Genomic DNA, 26,904 nt, shown 5'->3' on the forward strand with positions numbered 1-26,904 from the left:
TTACCCTTAGCATTTAAATATATCCTAGGCATCTTATACTTGGATTTTTACATTGGCTTTGGCTATTCTTTGGCTTACCTACCCCCTTTTTAATATGGGATGGACAGTTTTATTTTTTAAACATGAATATAATTTTTGAGTTTTTAGAACTAAACTAGGTTGGCGTACTTTGCCATCTTTAAGCCGCTTGTGTCTTTTTTACTCAGGCATGACCAGCATTTTCTCCTGTGAAAATATCTCACATTTAAAAGGATAAGGCAGTTTTCAGAGCAGTGTGACATTATCTCACATTACATAAACCTAAAAATGATATGAATCCAACCTTTAGACCAGTAAGGATATAACATCTATTATTAAGAAAGAAGAATTTACATGGTAACCTTAAGGAAATTTTTGTCATTTTGAATTTTAGACTATCTCTGTAAATGGCTAAACAGCAGAGGTTGCAATCCTGGCTTTTATTATGTAAATAAGCTTGATCCAGAAATCAGAGATCTGCCTGTTTCTTCCTGTGTTGGGAAGAAAGGCATGTGTCTTCACCAACTTGTTTAAATTTTTTTTCTCAAATTAACATTGATGTAACTCAAAGCGTTTAAATGAAAATCAAACAGAGACAAGAAAATTTTAAGTTTGGGGTCAGTTGTGCCAATTTACGCTGTAACAAACAAAGCTAAGTTGGTTATTTTAGATATTTCAGTAGATTGGTGGACCCTTACCAGAAGGAGCTGACAAATATCTTACAGCCAGAGAGCTTTGAATTTTAGCCGTTATTAATCTAATTATTAGGAAGAGTGCACTTTTTCTTGTCTGTAACTTAGTATTCCAATCCTTGGCTTTTTCCCCATTTTCTCCTTGAACTTTCTTGGATAAGGCATGGAGAAGAACCAACACCATTAAACATATTGCAACCAGATCCATGAATAGGACAGCCAAAATGAAGCCAAAAGGGATTAAAACACCCTCTGCCATGGCAATTTTTTTTTTATTTTAGATGCAGTTTAGGCCAAACTCTGTCTAGAGGTTTGTCTGCCTCCAGTTTCTTTCTTTCCTGACGTGGCTGTGGAGCTGAGCCAGTTGAGCCAGCCATAGTATAAAAGGGCCATCTTGTTTACCCCTCAGTTAAACTGCAGCAGCAGCCAGTTTTGGTATGGAAGTCTCAGGTCTGCCCACAGGAGGCACTCTTTTGCTCCTGGGCTGATTTAAGAGTCTCTCTTAAAGAGACAGTAACTGACCTGGGAGTTTTTAGGTTTTAAGTTTGGATTTTATCACTGGGAGCTTATTCCCCCCTCCAAATTATGTTTAAGTATGATTTAAAGGGTGTGGATACTTAGATTAGTTGGGCACCATTTGTTGTAGTTGGAGATTAATATTTACTATTGATATGTCTTCTGGTAATGCTGTTGTTAGTCCTAAACAGCTCTATAACCGAATCACCACACAGAGACTAGGTTTATTTAGTTAACCAAAACACAATGCTGGGCAATAGTTACTCCATCCTAAACCTCCAAGCCCTCATAGTTTCCTAACATTTAGATTTCCCACATTATACTTGCTTTTAGTGATATATTAGGTCCAGTCCATCTCTCCACACTGTTCCAAGATCTCTCCTTCAGCTCTCTCCTAGCTCTCTTCCCTCACCTTCTCCTCCCACACCTTTCCTGTCCTCTGGCTCCACCCTGCTCAACATTGTGTCTAGTTGCTTTATTTTATCCTGTTTACACAAGAGTTGAGACAGGATGCTTAGAATGAGTATCACAATGCAATATCTGGATTGAAACCAAAGAGTAGGGGGGAGAAATCAGCATTTGAATGAACAAGAGTAAGGTGTATACATTTTAAAAGAGCATTATACCAACAGAGGAAGTGTAGCCTTGATACAGGAAGTATGTCACTGTGGAGGGGGCCTTTGAGATCTCATTTATATGCTCAACCTTTGTCCAGTGCAGATGAGAGCCTCTTTCTGGCTGCCTCCAGAAGACAGTGTCCTCCCAGATACAGTCGATTAAGATGTAAAACTCTTGGCTCTTCCAGAACCAAGTCTTCCTGAGTGCTGACATGCTTTTCACCATGATAATGGACTGAACCTCTGAAACTGTACTCAAGCCCCAATTAAATGTTTTACTTTATAAGAGTTGCCTTGGCCATGTTGTCCCTTCACAGCAATGAAACCCTAAGACAGAAGTTGATACCAGGGAATGGTGTTGTATATGGTTATTAATATTTACTATTGGTTTATCTTCTAGCAATGCTTGCTGTTAAACTTAAACAGCTGTATAACCAAATCACCACACAAAGACTGGGTTTTTAGTTAACCTAGAACACAATGCTGGGCAATATTTACTCCCTCCTAAACCTTCAAGCCCTCAGTTTCCTAACATTTAGATTTCCCACATTATACTTTCTTTTTGTGAAATCTTAGGTGTGGTTCATGCTCCATGTCCTCTAAGATCTCCTCCAGCTCTGCTCTCCTAGCTCTCCTCTTCCCTTCTCTTCCCACTCATCTCTTGCCTTCTGGCTCCTCCCCTCTTTTCTGTCCTCTGGCTCCTCCCTGCTCAACACTGTGTCTAGTTGCTTTATTTTATCCTGTTTAAACAAGAGTCGAGAATGAGTATCACAGTGCAATATCTGGATTGAAACCAGAGAGTTGGGGGTTAGGGGGTGGGGAGAAATCAGTATTTGACTGAACAAGGGTAAGATATATACATTAAAAAAAAATTATACCAACAGAGTGGGCTATTGCTCTGATAATCCTGACCATGTTTTTGTTTGGAGGAATGTGGATTTTGGAATTTTGGATTTGGAAAGCAGTAGGATGCTTTAAGTGGGGCTTAATGAGGAAAAGAATGTTAGTATGTGGCCTAGAGACTGTTTTGTGATATTTTGTTGAAGAATGTGTCTGCTTTTGCCCTTGTTCAATGATTCTGCCTGAGACTAAAGTCAAGAGACTTAGATTTACTGAATTTGCAAAAGAAATCTCAAAATGGCCTAGTATATATTCTGTTGTGTGGTTATTACTCTTTGCTCTTACGAAGAGCACTTTGATGAAAAGAAACAAGCTAATTAAGGAAAAATAGAAAATGTATGTTTCAAGGAGAAAGGGAGCACCAGGAGTAGAATAGAGCTTAACTCCTCTTTTCAGAGATAACAAGTGGAATTGAAGGAGTGGTGACCTAAGTGTAAGACCCCATCCACCTAAGCTTATTGTTTATGCATTTACAGTTGTGCCAGAGATAGTTATATCATATTAGGCATTATTATGAACTGGTTATTGTTTTCATTTGGACATGAGGAGATGATTGTGTGTCAAGTTGACAAGGGATGAATTTTGCTTGGTTGGACACTTGAGTATATCTGGGATGAACTACAATCCAGAAATGGGCCACACAGTTTTTGATTGAGATCTTGAGGCATAGTACCGATGCTTATAAAGATCTTGTGAAAATTAATTAAAGAAAATTGTAGTTCCAGGCATAGTGGTAAAGACTTTTAATCACAGGAGATACAGGCAATCAGATCTCTGAGTAAGATCCAACAGAACAAGGGTCCCCTGTTTTAGCCCCAGAGAGCAGCAAAACTTGACAGCTTCGGCGCCATGGCTTTGGCTTTAGAGTCAAGAATAGAAGTGGTTACTGGGACAGTTGATGCTGGAGCTAAGAAATTTTCAGTGATTAAGAATAGAACACCGGAGTGTGGCCAGGCGGCTGGGAGCGAGCAGGGCTCTGCGTACCGGTGGATTGTGTAGCGGCACAGCCAGTCTCGTCTTCTATCCATCATGGCGTCCTCTGATATTCAGGTGAAAGAGCTGGAGAAGCGTGCTTCAGGTCAGGCTTTTGAGCTGATTCTCAGCCCTCGGTCAAAAGAATCTGTCCCCGACTTCCCCCTTTCCCCCCCAAAGAAGAAGGATCTTTCCCTGGAGGAAATTCAGAAGAAATTAGAAGCTGCAGAAGAAAGATGCAAGTCTCATGAAGCGGAAGTCTTGAAGCAGCTTGCTGAGAAGCGGGAGCTTGAAAAAGAAGTGCTCCAAAAAGCTATCGAGGAGAACAACAACTTCAGCAAAATGGCAGAGGAGAAACTGACCCACAAAATGGAGGCCAACAAAGAGAACCGGGAGGCGCAAATGGCTGCCAAGCTGGAGCGTTTGTGAGAGAAGGACAAACATATTGAAGAGGTACGGAAGAACAAAGAATCCAAAGATCCTGCGGATGAGACCGAGGCCGACTAATTTGTTCCGAGAACTGATTTTCTCCCCGACCCCGTCCTAAATATCCAAAGACTCTACTGGCCAGTGTCATTTACTTTTTCCCTCCTGACAAATATTCTAGAAGCTGATGTAGGACTGTATAGGTAGATCAGACCGTGAGATGTTCCAGGGGCTCAAGGGGAGAAACTGAAAGTGTTTTACTCTTTTTTAAAGTGTTGGTCTTTCTAACGTAGCTCTTTTTCTCGTTGCATCTTTTCCACTTCAGCACCCTGGGTGTGCTGGGTTAATGGCTTGCTGTATTGACTGTGGAAGACGTTTGTGAAAAGTATGTAGTGGCTTCTTCCAACCTGTTAGATGCTGACTCTGTTTACTTTGCCATCCCGATTCTGTCCCAATCTCACCAGATGCTACTGTACTTGAATGGTTAATAAACTGCACAGTGCTGTTGGTGAAAAAAAAAAAACAAAAGAATAGAACACCATCACTAAGGGGAAATCTTCTGGAAATTATTTTCTGAGAGCACAAAGAAGCTGATTCCAGAGATAGACATCATGCTGGCAGCCAGACTTGGTAATGTTTAAGAATCACCCAGGCGGTGTTGTCCTGAAGGCATGGATGGGTCATGAAGAGTAGCTGAGGCTTGGCACTGTTAAGAGATCAGGAAGGTCTATTGGTGAAGGTGCAGCCTCAGTGGCAATTGACTGGGACAGGACTGAAGGGGTCATGCAAAGATGTTGAGGATTGGAACCATGAAGAGAGCCTATGAGAGCCTGTTGGTGAAAGTGCAGCCTAGTTGCAGCAGAAGACCCCAGCGTATTGGATGTGCCAGTACCATGGGATGACCATCAAGAGCAGCATCAGTAGTGGAGTGGTGTCAGCCAGAGGTTAGAGTGCTTCAGAGGGCTGAGCTGGAGAAGTGACCCAAGCCCTTTGGAGGAGCTCTGATCATGTGTATATCCCAGACATTGGAACAAGAAGCCATGAACTTGAAGTTGCCTTGGAGATCCCAAGATGTTAGAGATGCCAGAGCTGTGGGATAACTGAGAAGGAAAGAAAGCTGCTAACAGGGAGTGGAACCAGCCCAAGAGAAAGAATTGTGTTGCAGTCAACAAAGCCGAAAGGAATTGGACATCAGACATGGCGATGCAGAGTTTATAGTTTCCCCAGTGTTTGGTCTTGCTTTGGTCCAGTGTTTCCTCACTATGATATTGGAAGTATGTGATCTTTTTGTATTTTGATTTTATAGGGGATTAAAGTTGAGATTTTGCATGAATTTCAGAAGAGTCTTTGAACTTTCGACTTTGAACTTGGGACTTTTAAACATTGTTGACACTAGAGGAGGGAGGTTTCCTTTTTTTGGCAGGTTATATCTTTCTTTTGAAAATTTGAAACTAAATATACATTAGAATGTGTGCATAAATATACCTATATTCCTGTGTTTCTTTATATAAATTCAAGGTTTAAGTGTATTAGTTTTAGATCACAAAGTACATTCATTTTGAATTTCAGCCTGCCTTTCACAAGTGGATTTTATATTTAAATTACTGTAATTTCTATGTGCCTGCCTCTCCCTTTCTAGTGTTGAGATTAAAGGCGTTTTCCTCTCAAATGCTGGGATTAAAGGTATAACCCACTTCTGGCTATGGAATACCTTTAATAGTTATTCTCAAAAGGTTGTCCTGTTTTAATTTGGTTCTCCATTTCCCCTAATTTTTTAAGTGTTGGGGTGAACTTTCAAGTTGTTCAAATGTGTAGTGTATATTCTTGCTGATTTATTCTGAATTTGTTCTCTGGCAGATATTATTATTCTAGTCTTAATTAAAAATTTGTTCATTCATTATTTTCAGACATTTTATCTGTCTTGCCTGTATGAACTACATACAATTTGATGTCTTTGCTATTTTGTTAGGTTTTACCATTTCTATTTATGGTATGACCAAATATTTTTACCGTTTATCTTCCACTTAGTCTTTTCCATTTTGATGACCATATAGCTATACCATTGCACATGCACTATGAATTTGAGAAGAGAAAGATTTTCCTTTTGTTCTCCTAGTTGTTTGTCTTATAGCCAATAGTGCTGAACTGATTTTGTGGTTTCTTCCTCAGCACTGGCTGTTTTCTGTTAGTTTTGGTTCCATCAGTGGTTGATGAGCCGTCAGTAAACCATGTGTTAGCCAAATTCTGACCATTCTGTTGGTCCCAGTCCAATAGGTGTCTCTTTTGGGGGAGGGGTGGGTAGTTTAGACATGGGGCCTATAGGCAATTATTGAGCTATTTCTTCCATGTGAGAAGCCACAGACTCCTTTGCTACCACATACTGGTCAAGAAGGAATCAGATCAATACCAGTTCCAATGCAATACTTTTCTTTCCATGGCTAAGCCTGTGAAGAACTCTACCTTTGAATGGATCAGATCCATCATCATAAGGGACACCCTTATGACCACAGGGTGGTTGGCAATGACAGAGTATAAGGTTCTCCATGCCTCATAAAATATCCAGATTTGTTTCTCAAAAATAAAAAAATTATTCGCTTTCCATATGAAAGCTTTTGCAATAGAAGCCAACAGGCAAATGTTGGTGGACTTTTTTTTTTTTAACTTTATGGAGAGTCCCCAGTTGCCAGTTTAACAATAAATATAATATCCATAATTATAGTATCATCTGGCTCAGTACTGATCATGGTTGAATGTTGTAGGTGGTTTTTCCTTCCGTCCTTCAGATACATAGGCCATATAGCTAGGCCCTTCTCTGACTGTCTCATAACTTAAGATAACCCATTATATTAATCTACATTCTGTCATATGGCTGGTTGGCTGTGTTTGTCTTCCTCACATCTTGTTGGCTGAATCTCACACACCTGGCTCTTTCACAGGATAATCTCTGCCCCCTGGATTGTCTTCCTCCTATTTCCTGCCTAAGCTAAGATTCATTATTGACTGGTGGCTACATCCATACAATACACAAGGTATCCCTTCTACTGTTCCCCTTTTTAATCCAATAAAAAAAACTTTTCTTTCAATAATACATTAATATACAATAATAGCAATTATGAATAATATTAGATAAGATTTACATTCACAATGTCCAGTCCATATGCATTTTACAACTTTAGAGAAAGTATTCTATCATCTATCCTGTCTGGATGATTTTAGAGTTCTGTACCTAAATAATTTTTTATTATAGCTTGTATTACCAATCTAAAAATATGCTTCTTATACCTAAACAACTTAATTTAATTATAAGACTAGTACTATCTTGTTTTCACCCCTAGCAGAATCTTGAGAAGTAAATAAATGTTACCTAAGTAGGTAGGAAGTGGAGGCAAGCAGCTTTCAGTATTAAGAGGTGACAGATGGCTGGTTGCCTGGATGGCCACCCAAATTTTCTCTATAATGTTGGAGCATCAATCTTGAGCTTTCTGGCCCAGTTTATATGACAGACATATTTGTGAAGCAAGAACTATAAAGTAAGTGTTTATCCTGTCTTGGTAGAGCTTGGCAATTGACTTCACATATATCCAGGTTTTAGACAAACTATAAAGTAAGTGTTTATCCTGTCTTGGTAGAGCTTGGCAATTGACTTCACATATATCCAGGTTTTATGCCCATTTTAGACAGCATTTTGTCTGTAGTGAGTAAGTCATTCTTTGCCTGGTGGCTGGCTTGCCAGATTTGAAACCATCTCCTAATGGATGTTCCTTGATGCTCATCATCTTTCAAGTTTAATGAGGTGCTACCAAGAGCTGACATGTCTCATTGCCAAAAAAAAAGCCTTAAAATAATTTTAAAAAAAATCTTTAAAGGCCATATTCTATAGGTCTCTGAGGTTTTTGAAGATCATCTATCTGTCTACATACTGTTTACATAGTGTTTAATCATTATCTATCTATAGTAAATCTGAAAGGAAAACATTGTTTGTTTCTAGCTATTTACTGTTAAAGCTAGGGTTGCATGGGGAGGGGAGTTTTCCAAGATGGTGGTGAGCAGTGTGTACCATATGTAAAGGACAGAAGATAAGAGATTATGAAACTGGTGAATAAACAGGCAGCTGAATCCAAAATACTCACTTTGTTGCTTTCCAAATTGGAAGGGAAACCCAAGGAGTTGGGACAATCAGATCTATGCCCCTTGTGGCCATCTCCTGAGTCAAGGAGTCACAAATGTGAGTCCCCTGCCCTTTCCGCATACTTGAGTGAGTACAGGCCACCAGTTCCAGGGACCCTCGGTTCCAGCAATCAGACATCGGATCTTTCCCATCTTCCCAATCGCAGCATCTGGATTCCTGGGATAGCATCCCAACCTCCAAACCATGGTTCTACTGGTGCCTCTGTGGAAACCAGTTGGACTATAAAGTCATATGGAATCCATGGTCCAAGAGGGAAGAACCCAGATGAGTCTGAGTCCCAGGAGCACAGTGTCTGGTTGGCCTGTAAGTCGCAGCTCAGCTGCCTTCTGAGGTACCAGATTCTCTACGACTGCTACCTAACATGGATGCCCACTGTGGCAGCTGCCTTCTGAGGTGTGCATGCTCTGCTGTTGAAGGCACCCACACCTGTGCCCCTGCCCTTCAAGAGATCCATATCCCTGCCCTTCAAAGCACCTGTGCCTGCACCCTGCTTTCTGAATCACACACTCCATCATGACTACAACCAAAACACAGGCACCCATTCATGTTTCTGCGTATCTCTCCCATTATCCTGACGACAACTCCAGACTCCAGAGATGACAGGTCCGTTCTTTGATGCAGGTTCCCAGAATAGTCAAGACTAGGGATAGCCAGGTGGCTAAAGGCCAGTATGAAAACACACTTAACAAAAATGAGGACGTGGTAGCCCCAACAGAATCCCCCCCAAAATAATGTATGTTCTAATGCAGCTGAAACACGGGAAAATGATCTTAAATCTATGTTTATGCAGTTATTAGAGACATATAAAGAGGAAATTAATAAACTGTCAAAAATTTCAGGAAAATACAACCAAACAAATAGGAGGACATTAAGACAAACAGGTGAAGAAAAAAAATAAAACTTCTCAAGACCTGAAAACGGAATTAGACTCAATAAAGAAAAGGCAAACTGAGAAAACTCTGGAGATGGAAAACTTAGAAAAGAGATCAGGAACCACAGAGGTAAATATCACCAACAGAGATGGATACAAGAGATACAAGATATAAGAGATATAAGAGATGGAGAAGAGAATCTTAGACATTGAAGACAGAATTGAAGAAATTGATACATCTCTCAAAATATTAAATGGAAAAATTCCTGACACAAAACATCCAAGAAATCAAGGACACCATGAAAACATGAAACCTAAGAATAATACATTCCAAGGTCCAGAAAATATTTTCAAAAAAAAATCATAGAAGAAAATTTCCCCAACCAAGAGAGAGAGAGAGATGCCCTTAAACATACAAGAAGCTTATAGAACACCAAATAGATTAAACCAGAAAAGAAATTCCTCCCACCACATAATAATAAAAACACTAAATCCACAGAACAAAGAAAAGATATTAAAAGCAGCAAGGGAAAAAGGCTAAGTAACATATAAAAATCGAACTATCAGAATCACATCTGACTTCTCAACAGAGACTAAGAAAGCCAAAAGGGCCTGGGCAGATGTCATGCATACACTAAGAGACCTCAATCACCAGAGAAGGAGAAAACAAGGTATTTCATGACAACACCAAATTTAAACAATATCTATGCACCAGCCCAGCCCTACGAAAGATTAGGAAGGAAAACTCCAACTGAACAAGGTCAACTACACCCAAGAAAACAAAGAATATAGATAACTTCACAACACCAAAACCAAAAGAAAACAAACACTATCACCACCAACTCCACAATAAAAGGAACTAACAATCATTTGTCACTAATATCTAGCAACATTAATGTATTCAACCCTCCAGTAAAAAGACATAGGCTAACAGAATGGTTGCAGAAACAGGATCCAGCATTCTGCTGCATTCAAAAAACACCTTAGCAACAAAGATAGACACTACCTCAGAGAAAAGGGCTGGAAAAAGGATTTCCAAGCAAATAAACCTAAAAAGCAAGTTGGAGTAGCCATTCTAATATCTAGTAAAATGGACTTTCAACCAAAATTAATCAAAAGATATGGGGAAGGACACTTCATTCTCATCAAAGGAAAACTCCAAGAGTACATTACAGTCCTGAATATCTATGCCCCAAATACAAGGGTACCTGCATTCTTAAAAGAAACATTATTAATGCTTAAATCAGACATTAATTAATCCCATTAATTAATCCCAACACAATAATAGTGGGAGACATCAACACCCCACTGTTACCAATGGACAGATCGTTGAGACAGAAGCTAAATACAGAAATAAGCTAATAGAGGACATGAATCAAATGAGCCTAATGGATGTCTACAAAACTTTTTTATAATATTTCTTTCATTATTTTATGAAACTATTTTGTTTCTACTTTCTGTTCTATGTTATCCAATCCAGCAATATATCTTTCAGTCTTCTCTTTCTACAAGTCTGTTTTAGTTTGATCTTTCTAAAAAATGATATATAAAATCACGCTTATTACTGAACATATACATATTTATATGTTGTCAGTCAAAAACAAACCTATATGGGTCCAAATGTTCTCCTTTACAGGATTTTCCATTTTTTAATATGGAAAATATTTATTAATTTATTTTTAATCTAAGTCTCTTTATGGAGACTTATTTTGTTATTTAAACAATTATTTTTGACCATCTCTGTTCAGTTTGCTTATTTATTTATATATTTGTTTGCATAAAAGTATGATTTTAAAACAATTTTTACCTGACTAGAAGCTTGACTGCGTTTGAATATTTTTGTTGTTGTCTTTTTGGATTTGCACTTGGCCTCTGCTTCCTGAGCTGTGCCTTGCTTGGCTCTTCCCCCTTCCTTCTCTGCTACACAGATCAAGCTTTGAAGGGCTAAGCATACCATCATTACCATCTGGCCAGGAAGGGGTGATCCTGCGTGATGTGAGCCTTTAGCTGTCTTCTTAGTGGTATCTGCTAGCCACTGGTGCATTGGCTGACAGAAAACTGCAGGTCTCCACCTGCCCCAAGTGCCTGGACTTTGTTTTATCTACTGAAACTGCTCTGTCCTTGATTATAGCCTTTAATTGCTCTGTGGATGTGTTTCTTCAAAGCTGACAGGACTATTCAATATAACTTGATATCAGTTCATGCAGGAAGCCTCCCAAGCAAGAGAGAAAGCCAGAAAAGAAGGTTTGCCCGTGGTTTTTGCCTTTATTTTCTAGCTTCAGTTTCTCTCATAAGCTCCCAAAATGATGGAATGTGGTCTGACAGAACCAGCTAACTAAACCTGTTCATTACTTGAGACACTTTTGGTTTGAGAATTTAGTCACAACAGCAGAGAAGCAAATTAGAACAACAAAAACAAACTGGTATGCAAAAAGTAATTTTCCTACTGGATAAAATCTGGGAATGTTGTCTATTGGAGGAATGTTGAAAATATCAGGACTTTATATTGGCAAAAAACATAAAAAGCTGGACACACCTTAATCAACTGTCCTAATAGGACCTGGAATATTGGGGTGTGGAGAGTAATGCAGACAGAAGTAGTCATGGTCATAGGATTTCAGTGGAAGATAGACTCCCTGAAAAATTAAGCTAGAGGTCAATTGTGTGATATTGTAGCCCAAAATCTTTCTCATTCTGCCTATTCCCTGAGAAACTGAGTAAGGCAAAATTAAAAAAATATAATGCGGTGATTTCATAGATGGAATAATGAATCTGTTGAATGGTTATTATTGGTGACTCATTCAGGACTACAGTGTAAAAAATCAACAGTTGGGGCAGAAATAAATGCAAAGTCTATGGTTTATAGAGAAACACAGCATTAGGTAGTTTCAGATGGCAGTCAATGGCTGAAACAAAGGCATGAATTGAAATTCAGAGAGATCAGCATCATTAAAGAGAAGATTCTTCAAGGAACAAGACAAGGCTGCCCACTCTCTCCATATCTCTTCAACATAGTTCTGGAAGTCCTTGCTAGAGCAATAAGACAGTTGAAGGAGATCAAGGGGATACAAATTGGAAAGGAAGAAGTCAGATTATCACTATTTGCAGATGATATGATAGTATACGTGAGGGACCCCAAAAACTCTACCAGGGAACTCCTACAGCTGATAAACAAACACCTTCAGCAAAGTGACCGGATACAAAATTAACTCAAAAAAATCAGTAGCCCTTCTGTATACAAAAGACAAAAGGGATGAGAAAAAAATTAGGGAAACAACACCTTTCACAATAGCCACAAATGACATAAGGTACCTCGGAGTAACCCTAACCAAGGAAGTCAAAGACTTGTATGAAAAAAATTTTAAGTCTCTGAAGAAAGAAATAGAAGAAGATATCAGAAGATGGAAAGATCTCCCATGCTCATGGCTTGGCAGAATTAACATAGTAAAAATGGCCATCTTACCAAAAGCAATCTACAGATTCAATGGAATTTCTATCAAATTACCAACACAATTCTTTACAGACCTGGAAAGAAAAATTCTCAACTTCATATGGAATCACAAGAAACCCAGAATTGCTAAAACAATCCTCTACAATAAAAGATCTTCTGGAAGTATCTCCATCCCTGATCTTTTTTTTCCCCTTTTTATTTAAATTTTTCATCAATTACACTTTATTCATTCTGCATCCCCCCCATAAGCCCCTCCCTCCTCCCCTCCCAGTCCCACCCTCCCTCCTCCACTAATAGGGGAGGTTCTCCTCTCCTTTCTGATCATAGTCTGTCAGTTCACATCAAAAGTGGCTGCATTGTCCTCTACTATGGCCTGGTAAGTCTGCTCCCCCCCCCAGAGGGAGGTGATCAAAGAGCAGGCCAATCAGATTATGTCAGAGGCAGTCCCTCTTCACATTACTATGTAACCCAATTGGACTCTGAACTGCCCTGGGCTACATCTGTGCAGGGGTTCTGGGTTATCTCCATGAATATTCCTTGGTTGGAGTATGAGTCTCTGGGAAGTTCCCTGCGTTCAAATTTTCTTGTTCTGTTGCTCTCCTTGTGGAGACCTTGTCCTCTCCAGCTCTTACTATTTCCCAGTTCTTACCTAAAATTCCGTTCACCTGCCCAACAGTTGCCCATCAGACTCAGCATCTGCTTTGATAGTCTGAAGGGCAGAGGCTTTCAGAGGCCCTCTGTGGTAGGTTCCTAGGTTGTTTCCTGTTTTCTTCTTCTTCTGATGTCCATCCTCTTTGCCTTTCCGGATGGGGATTGGACATTTTAGTTAGGGTCCTCTCTCTTGCTTATTTTCTTTAGATGCACAGGTTTTAGTGGGTTTGTCCTATGTTGTATGTCTATATGAGTGAGTATATACCCTGTGTGTCTTTTTGCTTCTGGAACAACTCACTCAGGATGATCCTTTCCAGATCCCACCATTTACCTGCAAATTTCATGATTTCCTTATTTTTCATTGCTGAGTAATATTCCATTGTATAGATGTACCACAGTTTCTGCATCCATTCTTCAGTTGAGGGGCATCTGGGCTGTCTCCAGCTTCTGGCTATTACAAATAAAGCTGCTACAAACATGGTTGAGCAAATGTCCTTTTTGTGTACTTGAGCCTCTTTTGGATATATGCCCAGGAGTGGTATGGCTGGATCTTGAGGAAGCGCTATTCCCAGTTGTCTGAGAAAGCGCCAGATTGATTTCCAGAGTGGTTGTACAAGTTTACATTCCCACCAGCAGTGGAGAAGGGTTCCCCTTTTTCCACAACCTCTCCAGCATGTGTTGTCACTTGAGTTTTTGATCTTGGCCATTCTCATGGGTGTAAGGTAAAATCTCAGGGTTGTTTTGATTTGCATTTCCCTAATGGCTAGTGAGGTTGAGCATTTCTTTAAGTGCTTCTCTGCCATTTGGTATTCCTCTACAGAGAATTCTCTGTTTAGCTCTGTTCCCCATTTTTTAAGTGGATTACTTGGTTTGCTGCTCTTCGGCTTCTTTAGTTCTTTATATATACTGGATATGAGTCCTCTGTCAGCTAAAGGGTTGGTGAAGATTCTTTCCCAATCTGTAGGTGGTCACTTTGTTTTGATGACGGTGTCCTTTGCTTTACAGAAGCTTTTCAGTGTCATGAGGTCCCATTTATTGACTGTTGCTCTTAGAGCCTGTGCTGTTGGTGTTCTGTTCAGGAAGTTTTCCCCTGTACCAATGAGTTCTAGGGTATTTCCCACTTTTTTTTCAAGCCGATTTAATGTGTCTGGTTTTATGTTGAGGTCTTTGATCCACTTGGACTTCAGTTTTGTGCAGGGTGACAAGTATGGATCTATTTTCATTTTTCTACATGTAGACATCTTGTACTATAGAGCAACAGTTTTAAAAACTGCATGGTACTGACATAGAAACAGAATGGTGGATCAATGGAACCAAACAGAGGACCCAGAAATAAACCCACACACTTATGGACAACTGATCTTTGACAAAGACCCAAAACCATTCAATGGAAAAAAGATAGCATCTTTAACAAATGGTGCTGGTCCAACTGGATGTCTACATGTAGAAAAATGCAAATAGATGCATACTTATCACCCTGCACAAAACTGAAGTCCAAGTGGATCAAAGACCTCAACATAAAAACAGACACATTAAATCGGCTAGAAAAAAAAAAGTGGGGAATACCCTAGAACTCATTGGTACAGGAGAAAACTTCCTGAACAGAACACCAACAGCACAGGCTCTAAGAGCAACAATCAATAACTGGGACCTCATGAAGCGGAAAAACTTCTGCAAAGCAAAGTACACCGTCATCAAAACAAAGCGACCGCCTACAGTTTGGGAAAGAATCTTCACCAATCCTTTATCTGATAGAGGACTCATATGCAGTATATATAAAGAACTAAACAAGCTGAAAAGCAGCAAACCAAGTAATCCAATGAAAAAATGGGGAACAGAGCTAAACAGAGAATTCTCTGTAGAGGAATACCAAATGGCAGAGAAGCACTTAAAGAAATGCTCAACCTCATTAGCCATTAGGGAAATGCAAATCAAAACAACCCTGAGATTTCACCTTACACCCATGAGAATGGCTAAGATCAAAAACTCAAGTGACAACACATGCTGGAGAGGTTGTGGAGAAAGAGGAACCCTCCTCCACTGCTGGTGGGAATGTAAACTTGTACAACCACTCTGGAAATCAATCTGGCGCTTTCTCAGACCACTAGGATTAGCGCTTCCCCAAGATCCAGCCATACCACTCCTGGGCATATATCCAAAAGAGGCTCAAGTACACAAAAAGGACATTTGCTCAACCATGTTTGTAGCAGCTTTATTTGTAATAGCCAGAAGCTGGAAACAGCCCAGATGCCCCTCAACTGAAGAATGGATGCAGAAACTGTGGTACATCTATACAATGGAATATTACTCAGCAATGAAAAATAAGGAAATCATGAAATTTGCAGGTAAATGGTGGGTCCTGGAAAGGATCATCCTGAGTGAGTTGTTCCAGAAGCAAAAAGACACACAGGGTATATACTCACTCATATAGACATACAACATAGGACAAACCCACTAAAACCTGTGCATCTAAAGAAAATAAGCAAGAGAGAGGACCCTAACTAAAATGTCCAATCCCCATCCGGAAAGGCAAAGAGGATGGACATCAGAAGAAGAAGAAAATAGGAAACAAGCTAGGAACATGCTGCAGAGGGCTTCTGAAAGCCAGAAGAAGAAAACAGGAAACAAACTAGGAACCTACCACAGAGGGCCTCTGAAAGCCTCTGCCCTGCAGACTATCAACACAGATGCTGAGCCTGATGGTCAACTGTTGGGCAGAGTGAATGGAATTTTATGTAAGAAGTGGGAAATATTAAGAGCTGGAGAGGATGGAACCTCACAAGGAGAGCAACAGAACAAAGAAATTTGAACACAGGGAATTTCCCAGAGACTCATACTCCAACCAAGGACTATTCATGGAGATAACCTAGAACCTCTGCACAGATGTAGCCCATGGCAGTTCAGTATCCATGCGGGTTACATAGTAATGGGAAGAGGAACTGCCTCTGACATAATCTGATTGGCCTGCTCTTTGATCACCTCCCCCTGAGGGGGGAGCAGCCTTACCAGGCCACAGTAGAGGACAGTGCAGCCACTTTTGATGTGAAGAGATAGACTAAGATCAAAAAGGGGAGGAGAACCTCCCCTATCAGTGGACTTGGGAGTGGCATGCATACAGAAAGGGGAGGGAGGGTGGGATCGGAAGGATAGGAGGGAGGGGCTTATGGGGGATATAAAATGAAAAAGTGTAATTAATAAAATAAAATTAAAAAAGAGAAAATTCTTCCTCTGGATTTGAAGCCCAACAAGGTGCTCAAATGGGAACCACCCTACTGCTAAGCCTTCAATTAATGGAAGCAAAGTGGATCCCAGGAAGCAACTTCATACAAAACTTTCTGCAACTGTGGTCCAAGTGTTGGTATAATGTTCTTTTAAAATGTATATGCCTTACCCTTGTTAATTCAAATGCTGATTTCCCCACCCCCAACTCTCTGGTTTCAATCTGGATATTGCATTGTGATACTCGCTATAAGCATCCTGTCTCAACTCTTGTGTAAACAGGACACAAATAAAGCAACTAGAGACAGTGTTGTCCAATGGGAGGAGCCAGAGGACAGGAAAGAGGGGAGGAGCTAGAGAACAGGAAATAGGGGAGGAGCTAGAGAACAGGAAATAGGGGAGGAGCTAGAGAACAGGAAAGGGTGGGAGAAGGAGGAGTGTGAGGAGAAGAGAGCACGAGGAGAGCAGAGAGGGAGGAGAGAGCTTGGAGGACTTGTAGCATGAATCAGACCTAAGATTTCACAAAAAGATTAGATTTAGTGGGAAATCTAAGTGTTAGGAAACTGAGGGCTTGGAGGTTTAGGAGGGAGTAAATATTGCCCAGCATTGTGTTCTAGGTTAACTAATAACCCAGTCTCTGTGTCGTGATTTGGTTATACAGCTTTTTAAGATTAGCAGCAGTGTTACTAGAAGATAAACCACTAATAAATATTAATCGTCTCCTACAACATCCAAGCATGGATGATCCATCCCAACTTAGAAACCAAACTTGGCAGGATCACACATGTTATGCTGGAAACAAGAAAGATGAAAAATTTAAGGTCATGGATTCTTAGTCTATGGTTTCACATTAGCACTGATCCATCCACCTGTGTTTGGCAGAGTCAGAGACTCGATTAGGGACTGAGACTCCACTGCATGAAGCTATGAGGATGAAGCCTCAGTAGCATTTTGAGACCACAAGATGATGAGATACCCAAGCTATGAAACATGCGCCATGGTGAGCTGCCTATAGGGAGCTGCAGTGACCAAACTGAAAGATGTATGAGAAGTTGCAGGGCCATCTAAGCCCTTTGAAACTGAAACCCCATGTGCCTGAGACAGAGAGCTACAGAGATTTAGTGTTTTCCCTGCTAAGTTTCCTGCCTTGGTCCAATCTTCCCTCACTCTGTACCCATTCATCTCTTTTGGAATGGGAAGGGATATTCTGTGCCATTGTACATTGGAAAGACATCACTTGTTGTCTGACTTTAAAAGATACTGTAATCCAGAGATTGCTTTGAATATCAAAAGAAACTTTGAATATTTTAACAGTGTAGGGACTGTTGTAAACTTTAAGGATCATTGATGTTAGACTAAATGTATTTTCATCCTGGATGACCATGAGGCTATAGCAACCAGGATCAAAGTGTAGTTTATTGAATCAAAAATTTCCCAGATAAGATGATGTCTTTGAATACTTGTCCAACTTTGGTGACTTTCTTTGGGGAGCTTATGGAAGCTTTTGTAGGAGAAGCCTTTCTAAATGTAATTCCTCATTGGGGATGGGATTTGAGTGTCTATAGACTCAGCCCATTTCCTGTTATTCATGTCTATTGTGTTATGGTTTAAATTGATCATTCAGCTTCCTTCTCATGTTGTCATACCTTTACCATTAAAGACTAAATCATATAAAATACAATAGAAGCAATTGTTCTTCAATGCCATGGTATTTGTATGTTTCAATTTTGTTTTTGTTTTAAAGACAAAGTTTCTCTGTATAGCCCTGGCTGTCCTCAGTGGAAGCTCGTAGACTAGGCATGCCTCGAACTTAAAGATACACTAGACTGTGGCTCGAGAATGCTGGAATTAAATGTGGGCTAACATGACTGGCTTTGTTTTGTTTTATTTCGTTTTGTTTTTATATTATTGGCTGATGAGCCTTTAATGTAGGGGTTTTTTTTCCACATGTCGAACATATGTTGTGCTGAGTTTCACCCACATTTTGAATTTTGAAATTTGGCAGATTATCATTCTGTTTCCTAGAATGGCATGTATTCATGACATCAATACTGATGTTTTTTTTTTATTTCAGGTAAGTAACATCCTTCCTACCTGTTGTGTTTGTTTTGAATTTACGTTGTAATGACTATGAGTATTTTGTCTGTGTGCATGAATATGTACCTTCTGACTACCATGTACCTGGTCCTCACCGTAGTCAAAAGATGGCCTCAGAACTCCTTAACTAGGAACAATAGATAAGTGTGACCCATTTAATTACTTGCAATTGAGCCCACTTTGCAGAACCAGCAAGAGCTCTTCACTGCTGAACCATCTCTCCTGTCCTTTGTTGTTCATTTATGATCAACACTTATATTGCTAATATTTTCATCTGTCAATTTTTAACTGTTTTACATTCATTCAATTTTAGTAAGATCTTATTAATGTTACAGTTTAAGTTGGGGTACCCCAGGATTCTGGATGATGAAAACAAAAGTAGAGTGAATGTATAATTCTTTTTAGGAACTTAAGTAAAAACTTCTGAGTTCTATCTGTCTTTTTGGTTTGATTGATACTTGCAGGCAAGACAGGGTCTTAATATGTACCTCTGGCTGAGAACTCATTGCATAGACTAGGTTGGCATCCTATTCAATGAGATACTTGGCCCTCTGTCTTCCACAGTCAAGGATTAAGGTTATCAACCATTATACCCAGCTTGCTCATTGTTTTCTGTAGTTCGTAGTTGTTCATAAAGTTTCTCTGATGTGTGTTCAGTACTATTGATCTGTTTGTGTATCTCTTTCTTTTTGTTTGTGAATTAGTGTTTCTCTTGCAAGGCTATATCCTATTAAAAGGGCACAGTAGTGAAAGGGGTGAACCTCATTATTAAGTTTCCTTTTAAAATGACTTTGTAATTTTGTCATAACTTCTTTGTCAGGTAACAACTGGGGAAAAACCAGAACTGTATGAATTGTATTGTCAATGAAGTATGCATCTCCAATGTTGTCCCTATCATGCTTTCTGTTGTATAAATGTTTGTGATACTCTAGGATAGAGTGACCTTTGATGATGTGCATGTGAACTTCACTCCAGAAGAGTGGGCTTTGCTGGATCCTTGCCAGAAGAGTCTCTACAAAGAAGTGATGCTGGAGACCTACAGGAACCTCATTGCTATAAGTAAGACTGTGAACATTTTTACTTTGTACAATGAGGGGACAAACCTATTTCTTTGTTAGTAATATTCTGGAATGTCAATTGAGGAAAAGGAGGAATGAGGTGAATAAAGAAACTTAAATTTTACAATAATTTTCAATAATATATTGTATGTTTTCTGGTACTATATTTTAGGCTATAATTGGGAAGACAACAATATTGAAGAACATTGTCAAAGTTCTAGAAGACATGGAAGGTAATTTTCATGTGCAAGCTGATACAAATATGCCTCTGAAGAAATTTTAGTGTATCCTGGAAGTTTTAAGGAAAAACAACAGTGTAAATAAGCACAGCTTTAAGTGTATTGATGATTATTGATTATACAAAACCATGCACCTCAATGTCAAGTATCTGATTTGTGTTTGCAAGGTTTTCCTTTAAGACAGAAGATATGGTAACAATGCCTTTACAGATATCACCATTTGAATCAAAGCACCATTAGAGCTACACTGTAGATCTGCCAATCCACTTAGTCTTGTATCATTCAGATATTGCAAAAGGTGTACACACTGAAAAGGTGATATGTATATGTCCAAAACCTTCTAATAAGCCCATTGTCCATAGTAAAGTTGGTGATACTCATGTACTTGTATGAATATTGCTAAATTTCATGAGAAGGGCAGTTTATAGAAGTCAAGAAGATTGTTGTAGAGAAACCTTAATGCTTATACCACGTCTATGAGATGCAAAGGTCAAACTGTGTGACTGCAATGTGATTTGTTATTCTTCCTTTCATTGATTTATCATATGTCACAATGGATACAAGCCATGTATGCATAAGTGATGAAAAAAGCAATGTACCTCTGTCTCTCCCAGAGCAATTAGAAGATGTGTGATAATTCATGGTTAGGGTAGACTGTTTGAATGTGGTGCAAGTTTACAGTTAATTGGTTTTCCAACTTCATTGGTAATATGTCCACAACCTCACACTTCAGAAAATCCCTCTGAGTACTAGGAATATGGAAATACTTCTGTTCTGGTTCACTTTTCAAATGTAGTATGACCCACTCTGTTGGAATATTTATGAATGCATTTGGTATCATAAAGCTCTAAATTCTTCTAGTTCTCTTCAAGTATGTGAATCACCTCATATACAAAAATGATGCTATAACTGTGAGCCATGTAATAAATGCTGTTGCTATCACATGTATCTTCAAAGATGAAAAAAAAAAGCCTATAATGAAGGGGAACACTCAGAAAGTAAACTAAATGTTAAAACCTTAATATCTGATTCCTCTTTACAATTAGACCAAATTGTAAAATTAATTCATACAGATAAAAGATTCCTCAGTGTAATAAATGTTATAAAGCTTTCACATGTTCTAATTATCTTTACAGGCATGAAAGAAGTCATACTAACAAGAAACCCTACAAATGTAATCAATATGATAAAGCCTTTTCACAATACCATCATCTCCAAATGAATAAAAAAACATATACTGGAGAGAAAACTTATGAATGTAATCAGTGTGGGAAAGCCTTTGCACGTCACAGTCATCTTCAGTGTCATGAAAGAACTCATACTGGAGAAAAACCCTATGAATGTAATCAATGTGGGAAAGCCTTTTCATTGTATAGTAGTCTCCAAAAGCATGAAAGAATTCATAGTGGAGAGAAGCCCTATAAATGCATTCAATGTGGTAAAGCCTTTTCACAACATAGTAGTCTTCAAGTGCATAAAAGAACACATACTGGAGAGAAACCTTATGAATGCAGTCAGTGTGGTAAAGCTTTTGCAAGTCACAGTAATCTTCAGTGTCATGAAAGAACTCATACTGGAGAGAAACCTTATGAATGTAATCAGTGTGGGAAAGCCTTTGCACGTCTCAGTCATCTTCAATGTCATGAGAGAATTCATACTGGAGAGAAGCCCTATGAATGTAAACAATGTGGGAAAGCTTTTGCACGCCACAGTCATCTTCAAAATCATGAAAGAATTCATACTGGAGAGAAACCCTATGAATGTAATCAATGTACTAAAGCTTTTGCATGTCATAGTAATCTCCAAATACATACAAGAAGACATACTGGAGAGAAACCCTATGAGTGTAACCAATGTGGAAAAGCCTTTACATCTCACTTTAGTCTGCAAATACATAAAAGAAAACATACTGGAGAGAAACTCCATGAATGTGATCAATGTGGTAAAGACTTTGCATGTCACAGTAGTCTCCAAATACATAAAAGAAAACATACTGGAGAGAAACCCTATGAATGTGATCAATGTGGGAAAGCGTTTGCACGTCTGAGTCATCTTCAGTGTCATGAAAGAATTCATACTGGAGAGAAGCCCTATGAATGTAATCAATGTGGTAAAGCCTTTGCACGTCTCAGTCATCTTCAAAGGCATGAAAGAACGCATACTGCAGTGAAACCCTATGAATGTAATCAATGTGGGAAATCCTTTGCATGTCAGAGTAGTCTCCATATACATAAAAGAACACACACTGGAGAGAAACCCTATAAATGTAATCAATGTAATAAAGCCTTTTCAGGACAGGGTAATCTCCTAATACATAAAAGAACACACACTGGAGAGAAACCCTATGAGTGTGATCAATGTGTTAAAGCCTTTACACGTCAGATTTATCTCCTAATACATAAAAGAACACATACTGGAGAGAAACCTTTTGAATGTAATCAATGTGGGAAAGCCTTTGCACATCACAGTCAACTTCAAAGGCATGAAAGAATCCATTCTGTAGAGAAACCGTACAATTACAAATTAATGTGATAAAAATGTAATGATATGTAAAGTGTAGCCTTTTGTGGCTGGCTCTAAGTGAAATTCATAGCTTCACTAATTGAAATTCATGTTTCTGGCTTTGAGAAAAATATTTTAGCAAAACCTTTGCTGTGTTTGGATTAATAGGTAGAGGCTGAGAAACTGTTTTGAGATTGAACATTGAAGATATTTTTTTTCTGTGGAGAATCTGCACTTTGCTGCTACATGGGAGCTTGCAGCTGTAGTGACCTAAGACATTCCTTACAAACCTGAAGTTCTTTGCCACAATCAAAAGAGATTGAAATTTGTGTGGTGTGTCTCTTCTCAGAGGCAGACAGGTAACTTTGGTAGTTGGAACCATTCCCAGCCCCAATTAACCTTCTATAATGTTTGGATAAAGTAACTGGAGTGAGCTAACTGGGTGAGAGTCTTTTCCAAGAAGACTGAACCCCTCTGCTCCTTTTGAAAATTAAGGTTTAGCATCATGGTGAGCTTCACTGTCTACTGTGCCATCTATGACTAACATTAAACAATAATAAAGCCTTTTCCAAAAAAAGTAGTCTGTTTTTATAAAACTAAATCCTAGTCATTCAGTTTTACCAATAAAGAGTCATTGAAAACCTGAGAGCTCAAAGAGTCAGAGAAAGCCGCTGGTGACTTTCTACTCTACTCACACCCGAGAATAAAAAAGCCCTTTCTTCTCCATGCTGTTTGTCTTAAATACCCTCTAATTCAATGTCCATCCTTTCTATTTATTCAGATTGGTTACTTGAATCACCTCTTGACCTATGATTGATTTTATTTTGTTCCCTGAGTAAAGATGTGTGTTAGGGCTGAGTCACACCACATATTTTTTTTACAGTAAACAAAAAGCTTTAGTGTCAAAGGCTGAGCCATACCACAGATTTTTTTTCCAGTTCTCACTCTCTGAGGTCACAATGTGATCAAATATCCTGCAACATATTGGAGTAAAACTATAAAGGTATTCAATATAGTGAAGCCACAGTAGTCTCCAAATACATAAAAGAATACTTGAGAGAAACCCTACAAATGTAATTGTTTTAAAATACAAAAATTCTAAGTGTTCGATTTTACCAATAAAGACTCAGGAGCCAGTGTGTGTGTGTGTGTGTGTGTGTGTGTGTGTGTGTGTGTGTTTAATGGTCATCCCCTGTCATCTGATTACTTGCTTCACCTCTTGACCTGTGGTTGATTTAATTTAATCTTATTCACAGAAAATGAAAAGCTCAGGGGTCTTTTCTGAGACTGATATTCCAACCTAGAACCGTATGTGAAGATAACATAGAACCCCTGCACAGATGTAGCCCATGGCAGCTCATTATCCAAGTGGGTTCCCTAGTAATGGGAACAGGGGCTGTCACTGACATGAACTCAGTGGCTGGCTCTTTGATCACCTCTCCCTGAAAGGGGGGCAGCTTTATCAGGCCACAGAGGAAGACATTGCAGCCAGTCCTAATGATACCTGATTGGCAAAGGTCAGATGGAAGGGGCCTCCCTATCAGTGGACTGGGGGAGAGGCATAAGAAGAAAAAAGGGAGGGAGGGGGCCACATCTGGGATACAAAGTGAATAAATTATAATAAATAAAAGGAAAAACAGGTATGTGCTAGGGCTGAGCCACACAATTATTGTTCACAATAAAAAGAAAGCTTTCTGGTTTAAGGTGTTTGCTAGGGCTGAGACACACCACAACTAAAGACAGTTTTTTCTATTATACAATCTTGGGACTTCACAGTTTGAGCAAATATCATGCTACGTGTAAATCAATGTAGTGAAGCCTTTTCGTGTCACAGTAGTCTCTAAATATATCAACACATACTGGAGAGAAGCCCTATTGTTGAGGTTTGAGAATGTCCCACAGTGGCTACTCATACACCAGGCTCAGAATGATGGAAGTTTATTGAACAAAGACTGACCACTCAGGGACACAGTCTGGACTCAAGAACGAAACTGTGATGCTGAGCTGTTCTTGGAGTGAGTTTTTAAAGTGAAAGAACCATAACCAAACAGGAAGAATTAATTTTCCCAGGTACATTGTACCTATCCAAGCAAGAATCAATTCTATTCCAGCTGCATTGTGCCTCGGTAGCTAGACAAAGCATTTTAAGCTGATTGGCTGGGATTTAAGGTCCAGGAATCCTGGAAGCATTCTAGTTTCTCCTCATTTTGAAAGAAAGAAACATAGCAGGGTATTGTGAGTTTGTTTATATAGAACATACATTAATTCAAGCAGAATACTCAACAAGTATTGAATTATAATTAAGAGGCTACCAAGTTCCCAGGCAAGCAGAGCCTAAGAACTTGGACTTAATTTCATCTTATGATCAAAATGGATATTACAAAAAAAAAATGGCTTCTGTTATACTAAAGATGAAAGCAGGCAACAGAGGAGTTGCAATAATGCTAAAAAACTAAAGTAGGTCTCAACAGGGGGCAGAGGGGCCTACATTTACACATAAAGTTAAGGCAGTCCAACATGAATGTAATCAGCATGGTAAAGCCTTTGCACATTGCAGTTATCCTCAAATGCATGAAAGAATTCATGTAGGAGAGACACCCTACGAATGTAATCAATATAATAAAAGCATTTTTACAACACAATAGTCTCCAAATACAAAAACTAACACATTGGAGAGAAACCCTATAAATTTATTTAGTATGGTGAGCCCTTTGAACATTTCCATAGTCATCAAGAAAGTATTCGTATTGGAAAAAAAAAAAACCTGTGAATGTAAGCATTGTGGTAAAACCTTTGCCTACCACAGTTATCTCTCAATCCAGGAAAGAATGAAAACTATAGGGAAACTTTATGAATGTACTCAAGAAGAATACTGAAGCCTCATAGGCCATATTCCATAGTAGGTCTGCAAGGTCCCAGGTACATTCAGGCTTTCCTGGCTTCAAGAACATCCAGGTTAGATACCACAACCCCACACTACCAGACCCCTCCCAGGACCACAGCTGCAGAAGTGAGCAGCACATTCTCTTCTGAGCCCCATCACCAGCATTTCTGAGGTTACCTGTAGGATCCAGGAAGAGCCAGACCTGCCTGGCTCCAAAAATATCCAGGTTGGACAACCCCACCCCATCCTGCTCCACACTGGGTACACCTGAGGCACAGTCAGACTGCATGCAGTCCCAGTGCCCCAGAGTCCACATTTCTGAGGAGGCCTGCAGGATCCCAGGTACATCAGAGTTGCCTAGCTTCAAGAACATCCAGATTAGATACCATACCCTGCATCACCAGGCCACATACTCTTCCTGTCTGGTCAACCTGGGCCATTGCCAGAAAACGTGAGCTGCATACAGTCCTAGTCCCTTAGCCTGATTTTCAAGTAGAAGAGCAGAGCTCCAGGATCATCCAGCTCCATTGTAGAGCCACTGCACCAGATCTGCTTTACCAGAAACATCCAGCACAAGGCTACCCACTGAAGACATCCTACTCTAGGAGTATCCAGGTTAGGCCCCCTTCCCCATACCTGCTACATCAAGGTCATCCAGAACAACCAGAGGCTAAAGGCCAGTAGAAGAACATAAACAATAACAATCAGGGCAATATGGCACCTTCAGAGCCCAGCAAGCCCTGGATATCAGGACACAGCTAAAGTACAAGAAAGTGACCTTAAATCCAATCCTATAAAGACTGTAAAGATCTTTAAGGAGAAGATAAATAAATCCCTTAAAGAAATATAGGAAAACACAATTAAACAGTCAAAGGAAATGAATAGGACTGCTCAAGACCTGAAAGTGGAAGTAGAAGTAATAAAGTAAACATAAATTGAAGGAATCTTGGAGATTGCAAACCTAGGGAAGACAACAGGAACAGCATGTGCAAGTATTACCAATAGAATACAGGAGATAGAACAGAGAATCTCAGGGATAGAAGAAATTGATAAATCAATCAAAGAAAATGTTAAATCAAAAAAAATTAATGCCACAAAACATCCAGGAAATTGGGGGCACTAGGAAAAGTCCTAACCTAATAATAATAATAGGAATCAAAGGAAGTGAAGAGTCTCAGCTCCAAAGAACAAAAAACATTTTCAACAAAATTATAGAGGAAAATGTTCCAAAACTAAAGAGATGCCTATAAACATATGAAAAGCTTATAGAACACCAATTAGATTGGACTGGAAAAGAAAATCCTCCCACTGTGTAATAATCAAATCACTAGCCATGCATTGGTGGTACACACCTTTAATCCCTGCACTTGGGAGGCAGAGGCAGACAAATTTTTCTGAGTTCGAGGCGAGCCTGGTCTACAGAAAGAGTTCCAGGACACCCAGAGCTACACAGAAAAACCCTGTCTCAAAAAGAACAAAACAAAACTAATAGTAATAAAACACTAAATTACAGAACAAAGAAAATATTAAAAGCTGCAAAGGGAAAAGGCCAAGTAACTTACAAAGGTAGACATCAGAATCACACTGGGCTCGCTCCTCAAC

At 39.3% G+C, this 26,904-nt stretch overlaps 1 protein-coding gene and 1 pseudogene across 2 annotated transcripts in view; both read left to right on the forward strand.

Moving 5' to 3' along the window:
- Nucleotides 1-23,555, forward strand: part of LOC110563521 (zinc finger protein 431-like) — a 32,003-nt gene extending 8,448 nt beyond the window's left edge. Inside the window, exons 2-5 of one of the 2 annotated variants that reach the window (XM_060380309.1) lie at nt 7,078-7,170; nt 19,552-19,678; nt 19,850-19,910; nt 21,053-23,555. In XM_060380309.1, the coding sequence (XP_060236292.1) occupies nt 19,645-19,678; nt 19,850-19,910; nt 21,053-22,448 (1,491 nt within the window). In that variant the 5' untranslated portion in view covers nt 7,078-7,170; nt 19,552-19,644 and the 3' untranslated portion in view covers nt 22,449-23,555. The remainder of the gene's footprint in view (nt 1-7,077; nt 7,171-19,551; nt 19,679-19,849; nt 19,911-21,052) is intronic. The other variant, XM_060380308.1, reaches the window with a different exon arrangement.
- Nucleotides 3,666-4,648, forward strand: LOC110564507 (stathmin-like; annotated as a pseudogene).
- Nucleotides 23,556-26,904: the final 3,349 nt, after the last annotated feature.

Source organism: Meriones unguiculatus, chromosome 3, assembly GCF_030254825.1.
Source record: "Meriones unguiculatus strain TT.TT164.6M chromosome 3, Bangor_MerUng_6.1, whole genome shotgun sequence".
Taxonomy (NCBI): Eukaryota; Metazoa; Chordata; class Mammalia; order Rodentia; family Muridae; genus Meriones; species Meriones unguiculatus.